Source organism: Gavialis gangeticus, unplaced genomic scaffold, assembly GCF_001723915.1.
Source record: "Gavialis gangeticus isolate Ggan-Ray unplaced genomic scaffold, GavGan_comp1, whole genome shotgun sequence".
NCBI classification, from domain to species: Eukaryota; Metazoa; Chordata; order Crocodylia; family Gavialidae; genus Gavialis; species Gavialis gangeticus.
The window spans coordinates 9,947,193-9,967,896 of record NW_017728964.1 but is presented as its reverse complement, the minus strand read 5'-3'; the positions used below and the strand labels follow the sequence as shown (position 1 = coordinate 9,967,896).

The 20,704-nt window shown below is 45.0% G+C and overlaps 1 protein-coding gene and 1 long non-coding RNA gene across 2 annotated transcripts in view; both read right to left on the bottom strand.

Annotated features, from left to right (window-relative positions):
* The window catches only part of LOC109286823, a 22,521-nt gene that overhangs the window by 1,540 nt on the left and 277 nt on the right, over positions 1-20,704 (bottom strand). The window contains exons 2-5 of the mRNA XM_019501584.1: positions 9,352-9,531; positions 8,166-8,453; positions 6,445-6,588; positions 4,292-4,408 (exon numbers count right to left, since the gene is read on the bottom strand). Of these exons, the coding sequence (XP_019357129.1) occupies positions 4,292-4,408; positions 6,445-6,588; positions 8,166-8,453; positions 9,352-9,421 (619 nt within the window). The 5' untranslated portion in view covers positions 9,422-9,531. The remainder of the gene's footprint in view (positions 1-4,291; positions 4,409-6,444; positions 6,589-8,165; positions 8,454-9,351; positions 9,532-20,704) is intronic.
* Positions 4,278-6,480, bottom strand: LOC109287531. Its single transcript, XR_002094886.1, has 2 exons — positions 6,445-6,480; positions 4,278-4,408 (listed from the first exon to the last, which is right to left on the bottom strand). It is a non-coding gene; the product is annotated as an uncharacterized LOC109287531 (long non-coding RNA).

The window sequence follows — 20,704 nt, the reverse complement described above, 5'->3', positions numbered from 1 at the left end:
GGGGGGGGGGGGGGGGGGGGGATCCTGACTGCTGGAGAGCATGGGGGCAGAGGGCAGGGGAGAGTTCACTAGAGAGTCTTCCCTCACACTATACAGACTCTCTGGAAGCAGCTATTCTGGCACTCCCTCTAATTCTGTGCCCAGGGTTGGTACCTCACTCACACCCCCCTAGTAATACTACTCTCACCCCCCTCGTTATGCTACTGCTAAGCATCCTGACAAAACACGAAGACTGTGGGAAATGTGACTTCCCTATGCTTCATTTTAATGGGCATTGTCAGTCCTCTTTTGTCAGAAGGCCCAGAAATTAGCAACCCCATTTCACCTTAATAATTTGACTGGGCTAGGCATTGAAAAGATGGGACTAATTCTAACAAAATGAAGGAAGATTTCAGAAATGAATTTCTTACCACTTACCGTCTCCTTAATCGGTATCCATCCCATGAATCTCCCTAGACAACTAAAAGGACAGTGGCATTAGTAATAGTAAAAACTTCTTCAAAAACACTGAGTTTACATTTGGCGCTTGGACTTGCCTCTCCTTGCATCCCATTTTATTCCTAACAGAGACACAGCAAGAGCGGGCCCCTGGGGTAGCTGTGACACTCCTGATGGCCTAGTGGCTCCTGCTCCTCTGTGGCTCCTTGGGGTACCCTCCCTTTTCAACCTTGCCTACTGTGCCCATATGTCTGTTATATGCTTCAGGAGACTGCCTTCAGGAACCAGGGCTCCAAAGCGAGCCTCAGCCCCAGCTGTCTACTGTCCCCGTGCCTGGCTCACACCAGTTGCACCCCTCTGGTGCTAAACATGGCCCTCCTGGCCCTGTCCATGCCTTAGGGCACAAGCTTCCTTAGGGGCAACAACAGTAGTTTCCATCGTTCCTTACGGCTAAGCCATGCCTCTGAGGTGTCACTCAGTATCACTTTGGAGGAGGCCTCCAGCCCCAACTCTGTGCTTTGCCCCGCAAGCCTCTAACTTGTGTTTCAGCTTCTGCCTTCTCAGCTTTGGCCCCTTTTATCTGGCTGAGCCCTCAGCCCAAGTCCACTGCCTTGGACCTTGGCTCCTGGGCCCCAGCCATATTTCTCCTTCTCAGACTCTGGCCCCTGGTCCTCTCTCACCCTCTTGGCTCTGGGCCCTTGGCCCTGCTTTCAAGGTGTCAAGCCCATGGGGTTCCTGACCCACGCATGGCTGCTCTCACGATGCTCATCTTGGTCCTTGACCCTCACAGGACTCTATGCTTTGTGCCTCTCAGGTACCTCTGTGTCCTCCATAATCACACCTATAGCCACTTCTTGGTCCCTCGGTATTAAACATAACATAAATTCAAGCAACTGCTTCCAACTAAAAATCTCCCCACTCTGGGTCATTACCACACCACAAGCTGGATTTGGTACTGAGCTGCCTCATCTAGCTCTCCCAGGTAGTTTGGCTGAGCCTATTTGCTGCATCCACCCCCTCCAGGAGCTCCTCTCCCTGGGGAATGCAGAGTCAGACTGTGCTCCTTGCTCCAGACTCTGGGTTGATATGCCTCTAAGCACTACCCTTTCTGGTCAATCCACCTCTTAGCCACCCACAGGGGTTTCCCCTTTGCTTAATGGCCAGCCTGCCCCTGCCGCAGCCCCACACAGCAAGCTTAGCCTGCTGCACTCTCCACTTCAAGTGAAGGAGCCTCTGGCTCCCCGTCACAGTGACTCCAACCCCAAAACCCCAGGTTGGAATATCCACACTGGCACCTGGTTTTCTATACAATGTGTGTAGATCAGGCCTGGTGTCGAATCTTGAATGATGGCAGTGCTGTTTCTGCACTGGCTTCTTCATTATTACACCTATTTCTGACCTGAAAGCTGTCTCATATTCATCAGTGGATATGGCAGCACCTTTCAGCAGGTCCTTTAGCACAGGAAAAACTGTACAGTGCAGCTTTCCTTAACTACAGAAGTAAACTGCAAATCCCTCAGTGCAGGCGAGGCAGGGAACCTGTGCTTTTCTGCTATATCCATCAGGCATTGCCCATCCACTGTTTTAACACACTGTAACTGCAAATTCTTCACCTTGACTGCTAGCAGGCCCTCACTAATGGCAGAACCTTCCCCTTAGCTCAGCTAGAGTAATAAGCTGCTTCCACTGATGCTAATGTCTTCACCTGAACCTATAGACTCTAGAGGACACTAGTAGAGAAAAGCCAGAATGTCCCTTTGTTTACTGAAGGAGCCTTTATGATTACAGCAGAGTATGAGCTCTGCTATTGTTACGATTAAGATTTCCTGATTATCAGTTAGTCTTCCAAGGGCTCTAAATTCCATATGCTTATCTGGATTGTCCTGAAAATTGCTATGCCTGTCAAGGTCCAAGGTAAGGACATTGGTCTAAATCTGGATTTGTCTGAACAAGTGGGTCACAGTACCCACACTAGCCATTGACTAACTATCCCTTTACTATTGATTTTTCTGATGTTTAACAACACTTCATGCTGACACTAAATAGCGTTAGTTACTTATTTTAGTTCGTTCACACCCAGTTGCATTGTTTAAGAAACAATTTTCAGAAATGTCAAGTTTAGCCATTTTTCACATTCTATAAGGCACAGGGAATACACATCACTGTAGCTCCATGTTAAATACACAAAAACTTCACTTAGAAAGTTTTATTATTATCATCATCATCATCATTATTTAATAAAAAAATCCTTATTAGTGGTAGTTCTGCCTGAAACCTTTTACATAACGGCTCAGGTACTGACAAAACTCAAAATGCCGAGTGACAATGGGAATGTTACCATCACAGTATCGTTTCCACTGGCCGTTCAATAAGGATGCTGAGGCTTTGTTTAAGGAATTCCAAGATTCGACCCCTTCCTTTCTACCTTCCCCCCACAAAAAATGAAGTTGGATCTACTCTCTTAGCCCTGTTGATATGAAGACATGTATATTCATGTCACGGAGTGGGGCCTGTGAGCAGCCGTAATCCCGTTAGCGCCCCCTTGCCATGGCAATTAGGAGATCAGCACCCTCTAATTCTCGCCCGCCATGTCTTTGATCTTGTATAAGGTAATATGGGAGGCTGCCTATGATCTCCTGTGATCTTAGGGTGACTCCGTGCACCCCAGCCTTATGGGCTATGTGTGCCTCCTACCTCCCCTGTAGCACGCCCCAAGCCTCGCAGCTGTTCCTGACATTCTCGTGTCTCAAACTTCCGCTAGCCCTCCCCGGGCTTCACTCTTACCGGCTGGCCCCCCCAGGGCCTATGCCACGCGCTTCCTACGCTCTAGCCCCTCTTGTCCCTCCCTGGGGCCTTTATCTGCGTGCCTGTGGCTTTCCCACTAGCTGGTCCCGCGCTCTCGTGCCCGTGGCTCTCCCAGAGCCTGCTTCTGCCCACTCGCACCCTTGGCTCCCGCCGAGCCTACGCGCCAGCCCTGTCTCGGGCTTCCTGGCGCTGGGGCTCAGGTGGCACACAGCCGTGCCTGGCCCCTGACCCTTCTCAGGGTTCCTATGCCACGCGCCTCTTGTACGCCTGCCCTCACTGGGCCTGCTCCACACTGCGCGCCCTTGGCTCCCACCGAGCCTACGCGCCAGCCCTGTCTCGGGCTTCCCGGCGCTGGGGCTCAGGTGGCATGCAGCTGTGCCTGGCCCCCTGACCTTTCTCAGGTTCCTAGGCCCTCACTGGGCCGAATACTGCCCTCTCGGGCCGGGGTCTCAACCCCACACACTGCACCACTCTGGTGCCAAGCTGCTGTGCCTTCCCGGCGCTGCTCAGTGCCCGCACAGGGCACCCAGGAACCCCCAGACTACTGGGGAGCTCCTGTGAGGCCTCCTCACACCCCTACAGCCTCACCCGGTCCTCCGGATGATACACACAACTGAATTACAAGCCAACCGGCTGCAACCCAAATCATAAGCCCACCGGCTATAACAACACAATCAGCCTACCGGCTTCTACATCGAGTCCCAGCCGTCCTGGCTCTCAGGCCAAAGCCTTCTAGTCAGGCTTCTCTCCGCCTGCACCATAATGCAGCCCTCTATGTGCCAAGCGGCACAGCTCAGTCTAGCTCTCCCGCAGAGCTCTTACACACAGGCTGCCAGAAGCGAACTGCCAGCCAGGCTCCGGCCTAGCTGTTTATAAGGGGCCCAGCCCTGCCCCCTTCCGGTCACATGGCCGACCTGGTTACTCCCACAACCCACAGCTGAGCTGCCCTGGTGATTGGCAGCTGCTCTAATCCTTACTCAGGAACGGGGCACCCAAGTGCCCCCGTGACAATTCATAAGAAGCCTAAATTTGTATTGCCGTACTATACCTGGCTGTCTTTTGAAGTGTCGAAGGCTGTACACCACACCACCTAGAATTACCAAGATTACTACCACAACAGCAACCATGGGTCCTGGTTCAGTTATGCCTATAATCTTCTCTGGAACTAGAAAAAACAAAACAATTTAAATGAATCAAATGGAAGTACCATAACATATGCTTGCATTATAACCAAGAGTTAGTAAAAGTCAGACATGGTACTTCTGATGCTAAGCACAGACAATATTAATAAAAAAAAAAAGGAGGAAGCATGAACTGGCATATACACCATTCCTAACTTAAAATTGTTCAGGCCATGACAAAAATGACTCTTAACTTTGACAGCAACATGAGTGCCCCTCCCCACCCCTCACCAGTTTAAAAATAATAAAAAAATATTATCTCTGATTACACACAATAAACATAAACTGCAGCGGTCTTATCCTAAAAACGGAGTTAGAGAGGGGGAGAACTAAAGACTGCATAAAGTCTACTGTTGTTGCACTCTTATTAATAATTTTTCATGGCAGGCATTCAGCTACTGCCAGGATATAATTCCTAGTAACCAAGTATACTATAGAGAAGCCATAAGGTTACTTCAAGCTGTGCCGTGCCTGAACACATCTGTGGCACTTGGGATCAAAATAGTGGCAAAGGTGGCTACAAACTATGTCTTCCTGTCCTCTCGACTGCACAGACTGGCCCAACTATGAGGGCTAGGGACCAGCCTGTGTGCACCTCTGCACTGTTCCAGTAGCCGGTGTAATGCTCACTAAATAAATCAATAAAAGCAGGTGTTGTGGCTGTGAAGGGGAGACCTCCCCTTGCCTAATAATTTAGTCTGGTATAGTGTTAGAAGAAAACTCTGTTCTTGAAACCTGAGAATATGTTTTCATTCTTGGCTGTTATCCAGTCCTCATTTAGTGCTCTTAAACACATGAAAACATTATGAGAAGACTCCAATTTCCCTTTATGCACCTAAATGGTATTTCTACAGCCAAATAACTGCCACTTTGACACCTGTGCATGCATTTGCTGAAAGTAAAATGGAGGAGGACAAGGAGGGCCACCCATATTTTAGCCCAATAGCCTAATGCTTAAGGCACTTGTAGATGGAGCAGGAGACCAAGATTTAGGGCCCAGTTTCTAGGTGGCTGAATCTGCACCTACTTCTTCCCAACTCAGAGCTCTAGCCACCAGGACACAGGTATTATCCAAACCCCTCTCCAGTCCCTCTCTTGAAGATGACTGACTGCAACTTGCATTTAATAGCCACTGGATAAAAAGAAAGGGTAGCAGCGCAGCGTGGAAGCTTCTGACACAATGGGAGCAAGAGTCCAGGCTAGAAACCAGGGCTGCCTCCCATCCAAGGGAGCAGCCATCTTACTGAACCAGGCACTTTCTTGGTCTTGCTCTTCCTCCTCCCCCTGTTGGCTATTCACTTAGGTGCGTGAAGGAAGCTGGGATCTAGCTCTGAGAGTCAAAATACTCCCTTTAGCAAGACAGATGTTATCTGCATTTAAGAGACAAGGAATCTCAGGACTGGTGTGATGAGTGACCTGTCTGAGATGAGTCAAGTGAATGCTGAAGCTGGGGATAAAACTTAGAAGTCTTCACCCCCCACCCCCCTTAAACCACTAGAATATGCTCTCTCCCTCAAAAACAGCACACAGCATAGTCCAAGCAAGGGATTTGACTTCCACATGATAAATGCAAATTCCTGGCCTTCAACCTGGTTTTACAGGGTAGAGTCAAAATTTAGGGTTAGAGTCAAAGCAACAAAGGATGCTTTATTGGCTGTGGTTCAGCTGAAGTTGAAGAACCATGAGAGCAGCTCTTAGCAAAATTCAAAACCATCCTGAGCCCTGATTCAGTCTTAAACCCAAACTTCAAACCTTGCCCTAACCCTAAACCATATGTAGATCTGTACCCCGCCATTTCCTGTGTCTTCTCCGATTTTAACACTGTATGATTTTATTGAGTGTCCGGTAAATGTCATCAAATGAATTCTCTAAGTCAAAGTCTGCTCTCAGTTACTCTAGCGTAAATCTGACAGAAACTCATAGACTAGTCTATGTTTGCACCAGCGTACGTGAAAGCAGCATCACAGTTAAGTCAAAAGTCTTTAGTATCCTATGGAAAAAAACATGGAGAGTGACTGACCAGCACTGTTGTGATAGGCATGCGTGGCAACTGCCCGAGTCTCATTTTCAGGTAAGGTAGGGAAGAAGCCATCCGGAATCATGTTGGTTATTTGGCACATAATGTTCTGTGTACTGATGTCATCCTTGGTATTATCAGGAGGAGCTAAAAAACACAGCAGTGGCAATCAATGAGAATTGCAGCTTTGTGGTGGAAGAAAAAAAAATCAGGCTGCTTTAAACCAGTAACTAGCAGTTCAACAATCAGTTTTCTTTGCACTGAAATTATTGAGTTGCCTTTATGAGCCTGATACCAGTCCTGTGTGGGTGACCCTGCTTCCAGATGTGAGACCCAATCTCTGGTTTAAACCCAACTGCTGCAAATGAATTTCTGTGGGGCTTATAATTCCATGTGTAAATGCCAACACCCAGTTGTGGCTGTAATCACTAGTTTGGGAACCACTGGTCCACACAACATTGTTTTAGATTTGAAGGAAACAAGAAACTAAATGGGGGGAAAAAATAATCTCAAACAAAGAGAAAATCTTATGAAACAAGCGCTAAAAAGATGATTTTCAAGAACTGATAATTATTTTTTCCTGATTTGTAAGTATTTTGTGGGCTAATGAAAGGCAAGCAAGGGGGACTAGGATCAGAATCAGGTCAATATACAGTGCATATTACTCTGGTTTGCTAAGCCTCTACTGTACTAGCAGGCTTATTTTGGCAAACCAGTGTGGAAAAAAGGAGTTTCTTCTTTATTCTTTTCACTGGGGCAGAGAAGGGAAGGTAGAGTTTGCTATGCAAGCAGAGGTCAGTATTACAGGCCTCTAAGGCTTTGGGTTCCTGTCTTATGAACAAATCTTTGTAGCTCTATAGCATGCAAGTCATTCTCTTTGAACTCCTTGTCTCCGTGCGGCCCACCACGAAGCTCATCATCAACTACTGCTGCTTTGTTCTAAACAAGGATGGATTCTACAGCACCACTGCCAGCAGTTACTGGTGGGTTCTAGGGACATTCAAGCGTGATGCCAATAGCACTAGCTGGAATATATTAGACCGATGTTACTGTAAATGAAGAGAAGAAGTAGTTTGTGGTAGGAGAAAGGGGTCTAAAGAAGTATGACATGCAACAAGGGAAATTTACAATGAAAAAAAAAAAAAAGCTAATGGTGACACCACTTAAGACTGTGGAAAACTGTTACAAGAAAAGCGATGGGGAACGCAAAGGGAAGGCATATTCAGCCGGCTTCTCAGCTGAGGCAAATAAGTGAAACTTCATTGACTTTTTTCAGGTATATCAGTCTGCACTACCGGCTAAACTTACCAGCTACAAAAAATCATCTATGAGATGACCTAACAAGTATTTTTTCCTTTAAGTTTTATTATCCTATAACAAGGCTCATTTACTAAACTGCAGCAATATCATTTGCACTATATCTATAACATGCAAGTCTGATATCCCTTGCAATTCCACTGAATTCAATGCGATTGTGCAGATTGTTAATCAGAGTCGATTTTTATCATATAACTGCTCATTGAAGTATTTTAAATTCAGGCCCAGTGTACCTGAGAGCCGCATTTATCTGAAATAATTTACTCTTCATATTGATATCTGCTTTAGTAAATGATTTGTCCGAATGTTTGCTTATTTAATTCCCCCCCTGCACACACACACTTTTCTGGTCCAAACCCACAAAAATATACTTTCACTGTGTAATCCATTTTCCACCTGAAACTTACCTGTAAACTTCACTCGTAGATACCTTTCTACAGTCGGTTTGCTCCCTGCGATCAAAATTCTGTAGATTTTCTTTTCCAACTGTGTTGTGTTTTTTATGCGCACAATGACATCCTGTTGATAAATACTGAGACAAAGGCTTGCATCATTACTGAGAAATGTTCTGGCTGTATTGTCGATTCTGACAGCATCGCTGAAATTTTCATCTAGGCAGAGCGGATCACACCAGGTCACTATCACATATAGAACATTATTGGGACCACATGACCAACTGGTACGGCTAACACCATCTAAGGGAGAAAACAAATGAAAAATAATGATTACCTACCCTTCCGTGTCCCAAACATTTCACTGTTAAAGCACATGACAGACTTAAGACAAACCTTAGCACTGACTTAGGTGTTAGTACCTCTGCCAACTAGCAGTTTTTATAAGGTGTTTTAGCTCCCTTTCTTTTGCTGGCAAATCCCAGTGCAGGGGCTAGAAACACAGCAGGTAAGTAAGTACTCTGTGCACTGGTGCAGCATCAGCTTGAATTGGGAACCTAGGGATTCAGTGAGTGCATTGAAAGGGAATGTCTCTCTTATTAGGTTTGTAGCTGCAGTGCCAATCTCATCTCTTATGAAATTTTCTTTTCTTATTGCCCTCCCTTTCCAAAAGCTCTTGAAGCCTAACCCACCTTTAGCATTAGGTGACTGACAGACACCTAGACCCCCGCAAACACACCTGAGAACAGAATCCTCCCTATTAGTGGCTGGTTGTGCTGTCACCTGTCATTGCAGTTCATTCAAGCTTCAGTATTCCTATGGGCCCTAGGCAGCAGCTCTACCGGATGTGTGAAACAAGACCTTTCCTCTGGCTGCCCTGGAAGGAGCTGTGACCTCTGGGGTGTAGCTGCTCACTTCCAGACAACAAATGGGAGCTTGTGATTTCTCAAAATCTAATACACCTGCTGAATTCAAACCACGCTGGTTTGACAGGGCTGTGAAATAGTCCTTACAGAGTCATTTATTGCCTCTCCATGCTGAAGTGCAGGTTTTTGGTCAAATTGGATCACTTCCTTTCCCTGATTTTAGTAGTTTCCCATTCTCAGAGCTTCTAGCTTTAACTGGGCATTGCTCAGCTTTCCCATTCCAGCATCAAAAGATCTTAATTACTACTCTGAAAGGATCAAATAGAGGTACTCACTTGACAAAGGAGAGAAAATCTGCAGAGACAGGAACAGAAACCACAATGGTGTTACAGGGAATGATCCCATCAGGATGTTTTGTATGCTGGGTCCAATGGGTACTTGCTCAGTGATCCACAGGTGAAAGGCACATAAGAGCTGTTATGTAGTGTTAAATCCAAACAGCAGGAATCAGTGCTCTGTTTAGAAACAAACTATAATGGTTAAGAAGTCATTCCTGCCTCTTTCATCTTAGCTTATGTTCCTTTAGTGAGAAACAGGAGACCCCCTGAACCATACCTCACCACACTGCCCTATCAGAACAATATTGAGTACAGCCTTCAGGGCTCTGCAACTATTTTCTTATCATGCCAGATGCAAATGTTTGCAAGCCAGATTAGGTACCTCTGGGTGGGTCTACATGAGACACTAACTATGCAGTAGCCTAATAACACTGTGCAGTAGTGTCCTAGGCAAAACCCATGTTAATATGCTACTGCGTAGTAGTATTAAGATACTGCAAAGCTAGTAGGGGTGTGCAAAGCTTCAGGTGGTGATTTGATTCAGCCTGATTTGGTGGCTGAATCTCCGAATCTGAATCGAATTAGGGGACCAGTTAAAAGGTCCAAATCAATTCAAAGCTCTCCAAATCTTTGGAAAAGATGATTCGGACAGTCCCCACCTGCTGCAGCAGGGAGCTGGAGTCAAACTTGGAGCTAGTACGTAGGGGGCGGAAGAGGGGAGGCTGGAGGAGTGGGAAGGGGACCATGGAGCGACCCCTGCCAGGACCCATCCCCTGCCTGCCCCCCAGCCCCTTAGCGCCCCCCCTTCCACCCATGGCTGCTCCACCTGCCCCAGATCTGACCCTTTAAGAAAAAAAATGAGAAAAACCCCAGCACTTACCACTCCTGCAGCAGCCTCAGGGCTTCAGGGGGCTTGTGAAAGAGCCCCCCATGTGGCACAGGGCAGCGGGGATCACCCACCACAGGCAGGAACAGTGAGTGTGGGGGTTTTCTCAGTTTTTTTTTCTTAAAGGGTGGGAGCTTTAGTAGGCGGGGCTGCCATGGGGGGGGCTGGGACAGCAGGGGTGGGGAGTCAGGGGGGTCATGCAGAGCCCCCCATGCAGTGGGGAGCAGTGTGGGGCAGCAGGGTTCACCCCCTGGCCCGGCAGCAGCCACTGTGCTGGGCCTTTTTGTTTTTTCGAAGAGCTGGGGCAGGCGGGACAGCCATTGTCAGGCTGGGAGAGCAGGCAGGAGATGGGCCTGGCTGATTTGGAGGAGCCGAATCTCTGAATCAGATTCGGCCAGATCAATTCAGGATAGTGATTCAAATCACTGTCCCCTGAATCAGCCGAATCCGAAGCAAATGCTAGCCGCTTCACACCCGTGTGCTGGTGCTACTGCACAGTAGCACCAGTTACTGAGCACTGATTTAGTACCTGGTTAACTTAATGCACAGTAACTACAGCTTATTCGTGGTGTAGATGCACCCCCTAGGCACATATTCTCCTATACAATGTGCCCTTTACATACTGTTGATGACAGACGTCAATAATGGTGCTTGGATAGCAAGACATCTACAATACTCCTATCAGCTCCATCATCTGCTTTCCAGTTGGCTAATTGCTATATTTTCTCACATACGGTGTGCCCTGGAATAAGATACACACACCTTGGTTTTTTTAAAGGCAGAATGAAGAAAAAAAGATGTTTCTTTGTAGTAAGTACCCGAGTAGCAGCAGGTAGGGACCTGAGTCTGCTCATTGTTCTGCTCCCTGTGGACTGCACACAGACTTGACTTGCATTTTCCTTGGAAAGCAGCAGAGACTGCTGTTACCCTATTTTCTCTCACGTAATGTACACCTCAATTTCTAGCCACTGATTTTTCTGAAAGTGTGCTGTATGAGAGAAAATATGGTATGTGGCATTTATATTTTTTTCTGAGGAAGCAGAACACAATACATACACCACTGATGGCAAGCCCCAAGCACATGCCTTGCAGGCTAGATGGGGGTAATAGCCTGAACATGTTAGAGGTGTGCCAGCCAGTGGCTGATGTATTCAGTTTGCTTGTAGTTCAGAAAGTGATCCAGGAAAAAAATTGTGTCATTTCAAGCAAAGCTTTGTTTAACCTAAATGATACATTTTGTTTTCAAATTTAAAGGTCACTTAATTACTTTTAAATAAAAACTGAAGTAAATGTGGAAGGAAAGGCTATCCACATTTTAAGGTTTATTTTAAAAAATGTGGACATATTTTTATTTTGACATTATGTTTATCTAATTTCCTTGATCAATATCTTACAATGCATCAGGGAGTAATAAATCAAAGATACTTGAAGCCAGCTAATCGTTTCCTGAACGCTCATAAACAAGCCTGCGTGTTTATTTTTCTTCTGACCAGGGTTAAGTGTGATGTGCCAGGTGATTAAATACTTGTCTTTGTCCATTTAGGCCACGAAAGGGAGCACTGCTTCCTTTTTATAAATGAGCACACAAAATTACAATGGACTTTTTAGTCTTTGCAATAACACAAACAGAACTGTAAGTATTTATTCTCCTCCCGCAGAAGAACACAAGAGACTCCGACTGACTGCGGTGGAACAAACTGCATCTTGCAGTGAAAAATTAGGCTCCAAATATTCTCTCTCAATTTCACAGTGTTGCCCTTGTGGAAGATGTTGCTCAAACACAAGTCTCTTATCTAAAAATGTAATTGAGTCCAGTGCCAGACAATGACAATTGTGTGTGAAGTTTTACTACTCAGCTATACTGCCATTTTAAAAGAAATCTTCTTTAATGATTTTTGTCTTGTGATACTGATTAGCCTATGGTACTGGCATGGGGTTGGCAGCAGTCTACATCAAAACAATGTCTCCTAATAAGGTTGAAATTCAATTTTAGTTTACTGGTAACAGACAGACAGACAGACGGAAAGAAAGAAAGACTTCTGACTTTTAAAAGACCTTTATTCCGGGGAGGGTGACAAATAAGGGGCAGTAGAAATCATGTACAGGTTGATCCAAGGATCTCAGGGATAAGGCCTGGGCTCATGGCCTGCAAGGCCTGCCCGCACACTCTAGACAAAAAAGAAAAAAACACAAAGAACAAAAGAAGTATGAAATAAAGTTGATGAAGCGTCAGTGTCAGGACTTTCCCTATTAAGAATGAGGCTTATGTGAAAGCAATGACTGACACTTTTATCTACACGTGCCCAATGAAGCCACTGAGCATTAAGAGATAAGGAGAGAGACAGCTTGAATCCCGGCACTTTGTTTTAATTACAGGCTGAACTTTTGCTCCAGCTCAATTTCTGACCAGTGGAGAAGCCCCAGGACGCTACAGAGTGCTCCCTGACTCCTAGTCTGGAAAGCGCAGGGAGGCTCAGAAGCACCCCCTCCTCCACACCAAAACTGTACTTCTGCCATGTTTAAGAGTGTTGTAACTTTTTATAGTGCTATAAAAAGATACTCTAAGATACTCTAAGTTGGCGTCCTCTCTCTTCCTTTATTTTTGTAATATCAATTGGTTCAGTATTCAGATGCAAACTACCTCACAGCACCTCTACAGATGTATCTCAACCCAAACTTGCGGTGCCCCATGCTAGCTACTTCAACACAGTTCTGTTGAAGAGTCTTAATAAAGAAATGCAATAATCTCTGTTCTGTTCCTAACCTCATGCACAGCTCTGCCAGGTCAGGCAGGCCACGGTGAAAGAGGTGCAAAAGCAAAAGGGAAATGGTAAATTTTAGGGACAAATCTCTGCAAATGCCCACCACCCTCACCCGGCTCTAATATTCATCTGCACAGCCATGCATTTGGACTTGGCTTGCATGTTACCATGTTTATGACAGCAAATACACATGAAATATTGGGAGAGCATTACAAAGCTTCCACATGGTGGCCTGTTTCATCTGAACTTTCTGCTTATCTGAACTTTCAGAAACACCAAGAGCTACTGGCCTTGAACAATAGGACCAAATGCAACTGAAGATGGTAGAGCCTGCAAGAATGGGAATCCATTCATGTTGCAGTCATACTGAAAGCATCCACAAAATGGCCAAATGCCTGAGGAGACCTCAGGTCCTCTTTTAAACCCAGCAGCAGATTGGTTGCCCCCATGCCAACACTGGGAAAATTTTCAAAAGCAATTCAGTGATTTAGGAGCTTTAAGGCCCATGTTACAATGGTATTTAGGCTCCTTTAGGCACAGATATATGTCTACAGCAATTTCCAGGAATACCCAAGCAGGATAGGCATCTCATTCACATTGATTTCAGTAGCATTGAGGCTTGAAGTCATGTAGGCAGTTTTGATAATCACACCTCTTTGCATCTTTGGGCACTTAAAAAACTTTGAGAATCTGGTCATAAGGCTCCTAAGTCACTGGACTCTTTGGAAAAATTCACTCATCACCTTTCTCCCAGTCTGTTAAAGTATCATATTGTGCAATAGCAAATATTTTCCAGAAAAGCAACTAGATTAGATACTATATCACATTATCCAGCTATAAACTGTATCAGTCAGCTAAAGGTGTCAACCACTAATACTGCTCAGCTTATTTTTGGTCACAGTATCTCTTGTACTTTGTTCCCTGAGTTGGTTCTGCTGAAGGGCTTTAGAAAACAAACACTTTTATAGCTTTGGAGTACTATCTTACAATGGCTTCAGCATTTTGTGTGAGCTGCTGCGAGTTCAGACCGCTCAAAGTATTTTTATACCTCATTTATGTTTCTCTGGGGAAGTCTGTTCTTGAGCACATCTGCATGCTCATTACCTACTCCAGCCCATACATGCCCAACTCAGAAATTAGGTGGCATAGTTATTTTGATGGTGCTTTGTACACACACACAACCCAGAAACAAGGCAGCATAGCTATTCTGATGGTGCTTTGTGCCTAGCAAAGAGCTGTTATGCATTGTACTTCTGCACTCCCTCTGCCTCTAATCACCAGCAAAGTTTTGGGAAACACACCCAGAATGAAATGCTGGTTGTTTTTCACTTTATCTCTAACCAAAAGGTCCAAATCTTTTGTAAAACTATTTCAATTTTATCTCACTTAACATTTATCTCTGTATCTTTAATAACCATTTCCTTCAAAATTTGTCCTAAAGCCTTGCATAGTTTTGAAGTCAAATTACCAAGCCCCATAGTTGCATGGATCACTTCTTCCCATAGCTTCTTTAAATATAGAAACTATACTTGCTATTTTCACTCATACAGTATCTCACCTCCATTTGTTCAGTTATTAAAATATCCTTGATATTGGGCCCACAGTTTCATGTGCCAGATGGCGATGGAGACTCTTCTGGACAGAGATTGTCAGTCCTCCTGATCTGAGCTCTTTGAGTTTTGCTAGACTGTAGTAATTTCTACTTCTATTCACTCGGTTCCAGTAGCTAGGCTGTCTTTGCCCCTATGTTCTGCCATCCTCTTAAATACTAAGTCAAGAGCATTCATTTGGTTTTTGGAGCGTGCCTAAAGTTATCTTTACTCTTATACAATTCTCAGAAAACAGTGGCCTCATTCCTTCTTTCTCCAGAACTGGAAGAAAAACTAGATGTCCACTGAAAAATCGCCTTCGCCTCTGCTTCTCTGAATGCCTTCCCCAGTCTGGGGTAGGTCTCCTAGTGTAGTAGGAATGACAGCCCCAGCATGAGGGGTGATCAGTGGATTCCTCTCTGCACTCATCAAAGTCCTCCTTAGCCCAGATTGACACTGCCCATCTTTGCCCCTAACACACAACCTTGCCATTCTCTGGATCCACTCTACTGATAGATCTCTTGATTGCTTTTTCCTGCTGAGGACTCTCCATTACATAGACCTGCCTTTTCTTGGTATGGATTAGTGTGAATCTCAGATTCTCTCCTACCTCTTGTTTCTTCTGCCTGTGAATCATTTCATTTTCTTTTCTCTCAGGCAGCCCTCTGTCTATCATACTCATTCTTTGTTTCAGGCTCTGGCCTCTAGCCATGTCCACTTTTCTACTGGACTAGCTTCTCCTCTCATCTTCCTTGTCCCTCAACTTCATCTCTCCTCTACCCTGTGTCTCTTTCTCTGCCTTATCCTTGCAGTCACTCTTATGGGTCATTCCCCTCACTGAGCAACCTCTCATCCAGGTTCTCTTGTTCAACAGATGACTGCAAAGTTTGACTTGTTTATGCAACCTCCCTTTGATTTTATTATAAAAATAAAGTTAAAGCCATCTGAAAGCTAAGCAAAATATTTCATCTGAGAAGTTCTTTTTCTTCAATGTTGTGGTATGATAAACTTCTCATTTCTTCTTTACTCAAAACATTTCTGTCTTATTTGTCAGAACTGCTAAAAAAAATGAAAAATAAGTTGACCCACAACCCCAGATAAAACCTACAAAGGTTCTGCCTCAAAGGTGCCACTCCACAGAGAAGTAAATGCACTTATCCCCAAGGAATAGTGATCCTGACATTTCTCACCAACATCAAGTTCAACACCAGCTCCCCTGATGGCTGTCCTCTCATTAAGGGCAGCTTGCTTATAAGTCTTTTAAGTAGAGTGGTTCTTCCCTTCACATTAGACTTAGCAGTGAGCAAGATGTCTCTAGGATGCAATAATTTGAAGGTCTTCTGGCACAATCTCAAACCTCCCACCAAGCAGCAGCTGAACACTCCCATTTCCTCCACCAAATCATGGTATCACTCTCTCCCCACCAATGACTTCTACATAAACCTCCCTCAGAACTACCTTTTGGAAGTCGGCCAACTTGGACTGGGAGCCTTGTAAGAATATTTCTGATAAGTCTTGAATCTGAATAGATTGCATACATCGTGGTCATATTCAACACTGGTGCAGCTCAGCTGAGTTGAATGGGATGAACTCTTCCCCTCTGAACTATCTTTCCTTAGGGGATTTTGGCACTTGTGCTTCTGATTCCAAAGGGGCACAGGGAAAAGCAAAAGTAACCAAAGAAGGAAGGTTGTTCAGCAGGAACTAACATGACTAACAAGACTCGAGCTTAAAAGTACTGAGCTTAAGTCACAGAAAATAGGTAACTGCATGAATTCTGTTCATCACCTAAACCCCTTTTGTTATTTCTCCTTTTCCATAACTTGACATCTTTCCTTTCCTTTGTTTTTTTCTAAAACCAAGCCTTGCATTTATTAAGACATAAATAACTGTAGTCCACAAGTAACCTAATAGCATGGTTTCAATCAGAGAAATAGCATTACTCAGAGGAGATGCTAAGACCAAATGTGCTACTGCAACAGAGCAATGCAAGGGTCTGTGCCTCTCCCTCGGCAAGGGGAAAGGGATGGGGAGGAAGGGAAGGGGCGGGTTGCTGGCATGGCCAGAAGGCGGCTGCCCCTCAACACTGATTGTCTGTGAGGGCTGTCCATCATACGGCCCTGCCCCTTACCACCAACTAGCAGCAAGTGGTGGGGCCACATGATGGACAACTCTTACAGGTGATCAGAGGTGAGGGGCGGGACCATAAGTCAGGCAGCCCTCATAGCCAATCAGCGGCAAGGGGCAGAGCCCCTTGGCTAATCAGAGGTGTGGGGAGCCCTGCCATACTCGGTCCACGAAAATGGCTGCCAGCCTAGGCATCTGCCTGTGAAATCAGCCGGCAGCCACCTCAACTTTGGAGGACCCCTAGTAATATTCTTTAATTTTAATCTAGCAAAGCTTTCACTGAAGACTAGGAGGATTTTGCTTGTGTAAGCACAAATGGTTGTAGGATTTTGGCCACTAGTATAACAATCTGTGTACCTTTTCAACTCTGGATTGCATGTCACATTGTGAATCAGAATCTCACAGCACACTTGGGAGGTCAGAAATAAAATACTCCATTGTATAGACTGGTAAACAGAAGCACTATCTAGGGAAGTAACTTGCAGTTATTGGGCAGATAACAGAGGCGTGGTCTTGATCTCCATCAACATTAATGGCCAACTCCTGTTGATTTCAGTGGCTCCAGAATCTGGCACTAGTCTTCTAACAACTACAGTGACACTTCCAATCACATTAATTTTGAAAGACTTGAACTACTAATGACAGGAGGCCCAGCTCTTTAAATTACAAGCAGCAGGCTTGACTCCTCCTAGGTGTAACTTCCAGAGTTCAATTGTGTCAGTGCTTTATTTTGTGTTGATCTATTACAGCCAGGCATACAAATCAAAGTGAGACAATGATGATATCCATGCAGATTTTAATCAATTAGCAGGCTCCAGATTCACTTGTGCTCTAAGCACTACGTTAGGTAAATTCACCTGGATTCTCTAAGACCACCACAAACATACCTACATAACCCATAAACTTTTTTGGTGTCTACTGTAATACATACACATGTGTATATTACAAATCTGCAAATCTTTACTTCAAATACAGAGATTGCTCTCAATTTTTTTAAGAGTACTTCCTCTAAACTTTAGATCCCTACAAAACCAACTCAGTAACAGTCAGACTTTCTTCAGAAGTCAAGAACTGGATAGTATTCAGACTCAAGCCCTCAGAGCCTTCCAAGTGGGGCAATGAAGCATAAGTGAAACAATACACAAAATGCAATCTGTTAAATAGAATAAGGAAGTCAAGACTGATATTGCCACCAGCAGCAAAGCCTCCCTTTGATATAAACACTCCCTTCCTGGCACCCATCAGGATTTATTACGTTTCTAGTATTACTGAGGTTTATTTTAGGCAAGTGGTGCCACTGGGGAATTTGGCTCTATTAATCAAGTAGGCAAACTTGTTCCTATTTTTACTCTCAATAATGAAACCTACTGCAGCTGTATAAAACCAAATGCAAGATCCCGATAAAGAACATGCTACTTCCTGCAGGCAGGGTCTCTGAGTAGAGTTTGGTTTTATATAAATCCATAACTGGGCTACTGGCATTCTGCAGAGACAACTGTCCAACATGCAGCTTGTGAACTGCAGAGGGAAATCTGAATATACAGGAGAGATTTTTTTTTCTTCTTTTGAGGCTCACCGGCAATGTGGATCAGGAAACTGCATAGCCCCAGGAGGAGTATTTTCTTGCATTAATGAGGGCAATTACTGGAGCCTGGGAGTGAAGCCTAGCCAGCTAAAGAGGGATTTGGGCTTAAAGAACCTGCGCCTATGCGGTAACAGCAGTAGAAGTACTGAGTTTGGGGTTTTTTGTGTTTTATTCTCTGCTCCCTAAAAAGGGGAGGATTTCTCCGCGGCAGTTTTTGTCTTCATCCTGCTGAGTTAAGGAAGCCCTGCAGGGCGACTGGATCCCAGGCATCCAGCCCCAGAAAACAGAGGAATAGAAGACAAGAAGAGGGATAGGATTGGTTTGATTTATCAGACTGGGCAAACAAGTCCGGGTCTGAGTGCTGGACAGTATAAAGACTCTTTTTCATGCCAGAGGTAACTATCCAGAAGAAGAACGGTAACTGGCCTTGACTTGGAGAAGACAGCCAGGCTGACCACATGCATATGTTCCAAATTATATCTGATACCGTGATAACAACTGGTAGGTGTCTGGCTGGGGTGAAAGGGGAGGTTGGAGCCCCACTTGGAAGATGCCTTGCACCATAACAAGACTCGTGAAGACACATCACCTCCCCAGAAGAATAATCCCTCAAGTCATGGCAGGGAAGAATTAGGTGGAGATCAAAGTCTAATTAGTTGGCCAAGGTGCAACAAGAAACCCTTTTTTTGCCTGCCCCCCCCCACCATGTGAAGCCCCTCCATATGGCAAAAAGCCCCTTTTGCAGTATTTGTCCCCTTCGGGGGATGCTTTCTCTCTTCTACCTTTTCTTCCTTCCCCCCTCTTTTTCTTTTATCATATTATTATTATTTTTATAGAATATAAAATCAGGTATCCTCCTGGCTGCCATGTGACTGCCTGATTGGCTCTGCACTCACCTGCCCGCTGCCTCACAATCTCTCTAAAAGTGGCAAGCATCCAAAGGTATGCTGCCACAATGTATGATATGAACCACACGTGATAATAAGTCCCAGGCAATAAAGTTTCTTCCCGTAAATCACTGAACTACAGAAAATGATGACAGATGTAGTGTGTGTCAGTTTTAGTCTGCCACAAGGGGGTGGTAATGATTCTGGCAAACATAAATCTATGCTGTGGGTTACTAAGTTTATCTTAGCAGGAAAGCTTTATTGCAAACAAAACAAAATTAACAACATTAATTTACAGTCTTACCTAAGATAAGGCTGTCAAACGACTAAAAAAATTGATCTCAGTTGTGCAATTAAAAAAATTAGTCGCAATTAATTGCAATTTTAATTACACCCCTAAAAACTGAAAATGACGTGCAGAAAAATTCAAAATTATTCAAAATTATGCAGGTACTTTGTATAGTTGGGGGTGGTGTGTGTGTGTTGGGGGGGATTTGTGAAAGTGTTGGAGGCTGTGGATGTGGGGTTTGGAGCCTGGGTAGCGGGGGTCCCCACAAGCCCTGGCAGGATGCAGGGTAGTATGGGTCAGGAGTGAGGAGCAGCAGCAGGGCTGGACAATTAATCACAGTTAAGGTGCACGATTAAGGAGTGAGGGGCAGATGCGTGCGCGCACGCGCACACACACGCACACGCATGCACACACACACAAAGAGAAAGAGAGACACAGACAGCGCTGTGCTGGTAAGTCTGTGGAAGGGGAGGGGTGGGGAGAGAGGAAAGTGGAGGCAGATTGAGGCGCCCATGTTAAAGGAGGGATTGGGGCAGGGACAGAGGCGGGGGGGGGGGGGAATGGGGCTTCGGGTTCAGGGCAGGTCAGGTCATGGGATGGAGCCGCAGGAGACTCGCCCAGGGATGTGGGGTGGCACATGGTTCCCCGCCACTGCGTGCAGTCACCCAGAGTCCACAGCAGAGCTGTCCTGCAGTATTCTGCCTTGCCATCACTGCTCCGTTGGGTGGCAAAGCAGTGCCCAGGTGCAGAGTACTGCAGTGCCCAGGTGTGGGCTCCATAACCATGTGCGCAATTAATACATTAAAAATTAACACAAGAACCAAGTAACAAGTTAATCGTGCACCTTAACTGTGATTAATTGACAGCCCAAGTTTTTATTGTGGAGCATCAATAGAAGCATCAGAAGGATTCTAATAGCAAACTTCTGATAAAGCTAATCTGAGACATTTATCATTTCAAAATAAGGACTTGAAAAAAGGAAATGCTGACAGAATGTTAAAAGGATCTGAGAGTGAACTTTCTCATTTTAGCAGGATATCGAATAAATTAAAAGTCAGGTATAAACAATGCAAAACTTTTGCCTGATTTTCCAGTCTATAAAACCTAGTAGTCTAAAATGCAAAATATTTGCAACACATTACTCTGTGAATTCCCTGCAAACCAAATCATTGCAAACACCTACCTTAGCAATCCAGATGCAAAACATAGGCAAAGATAGTATGCT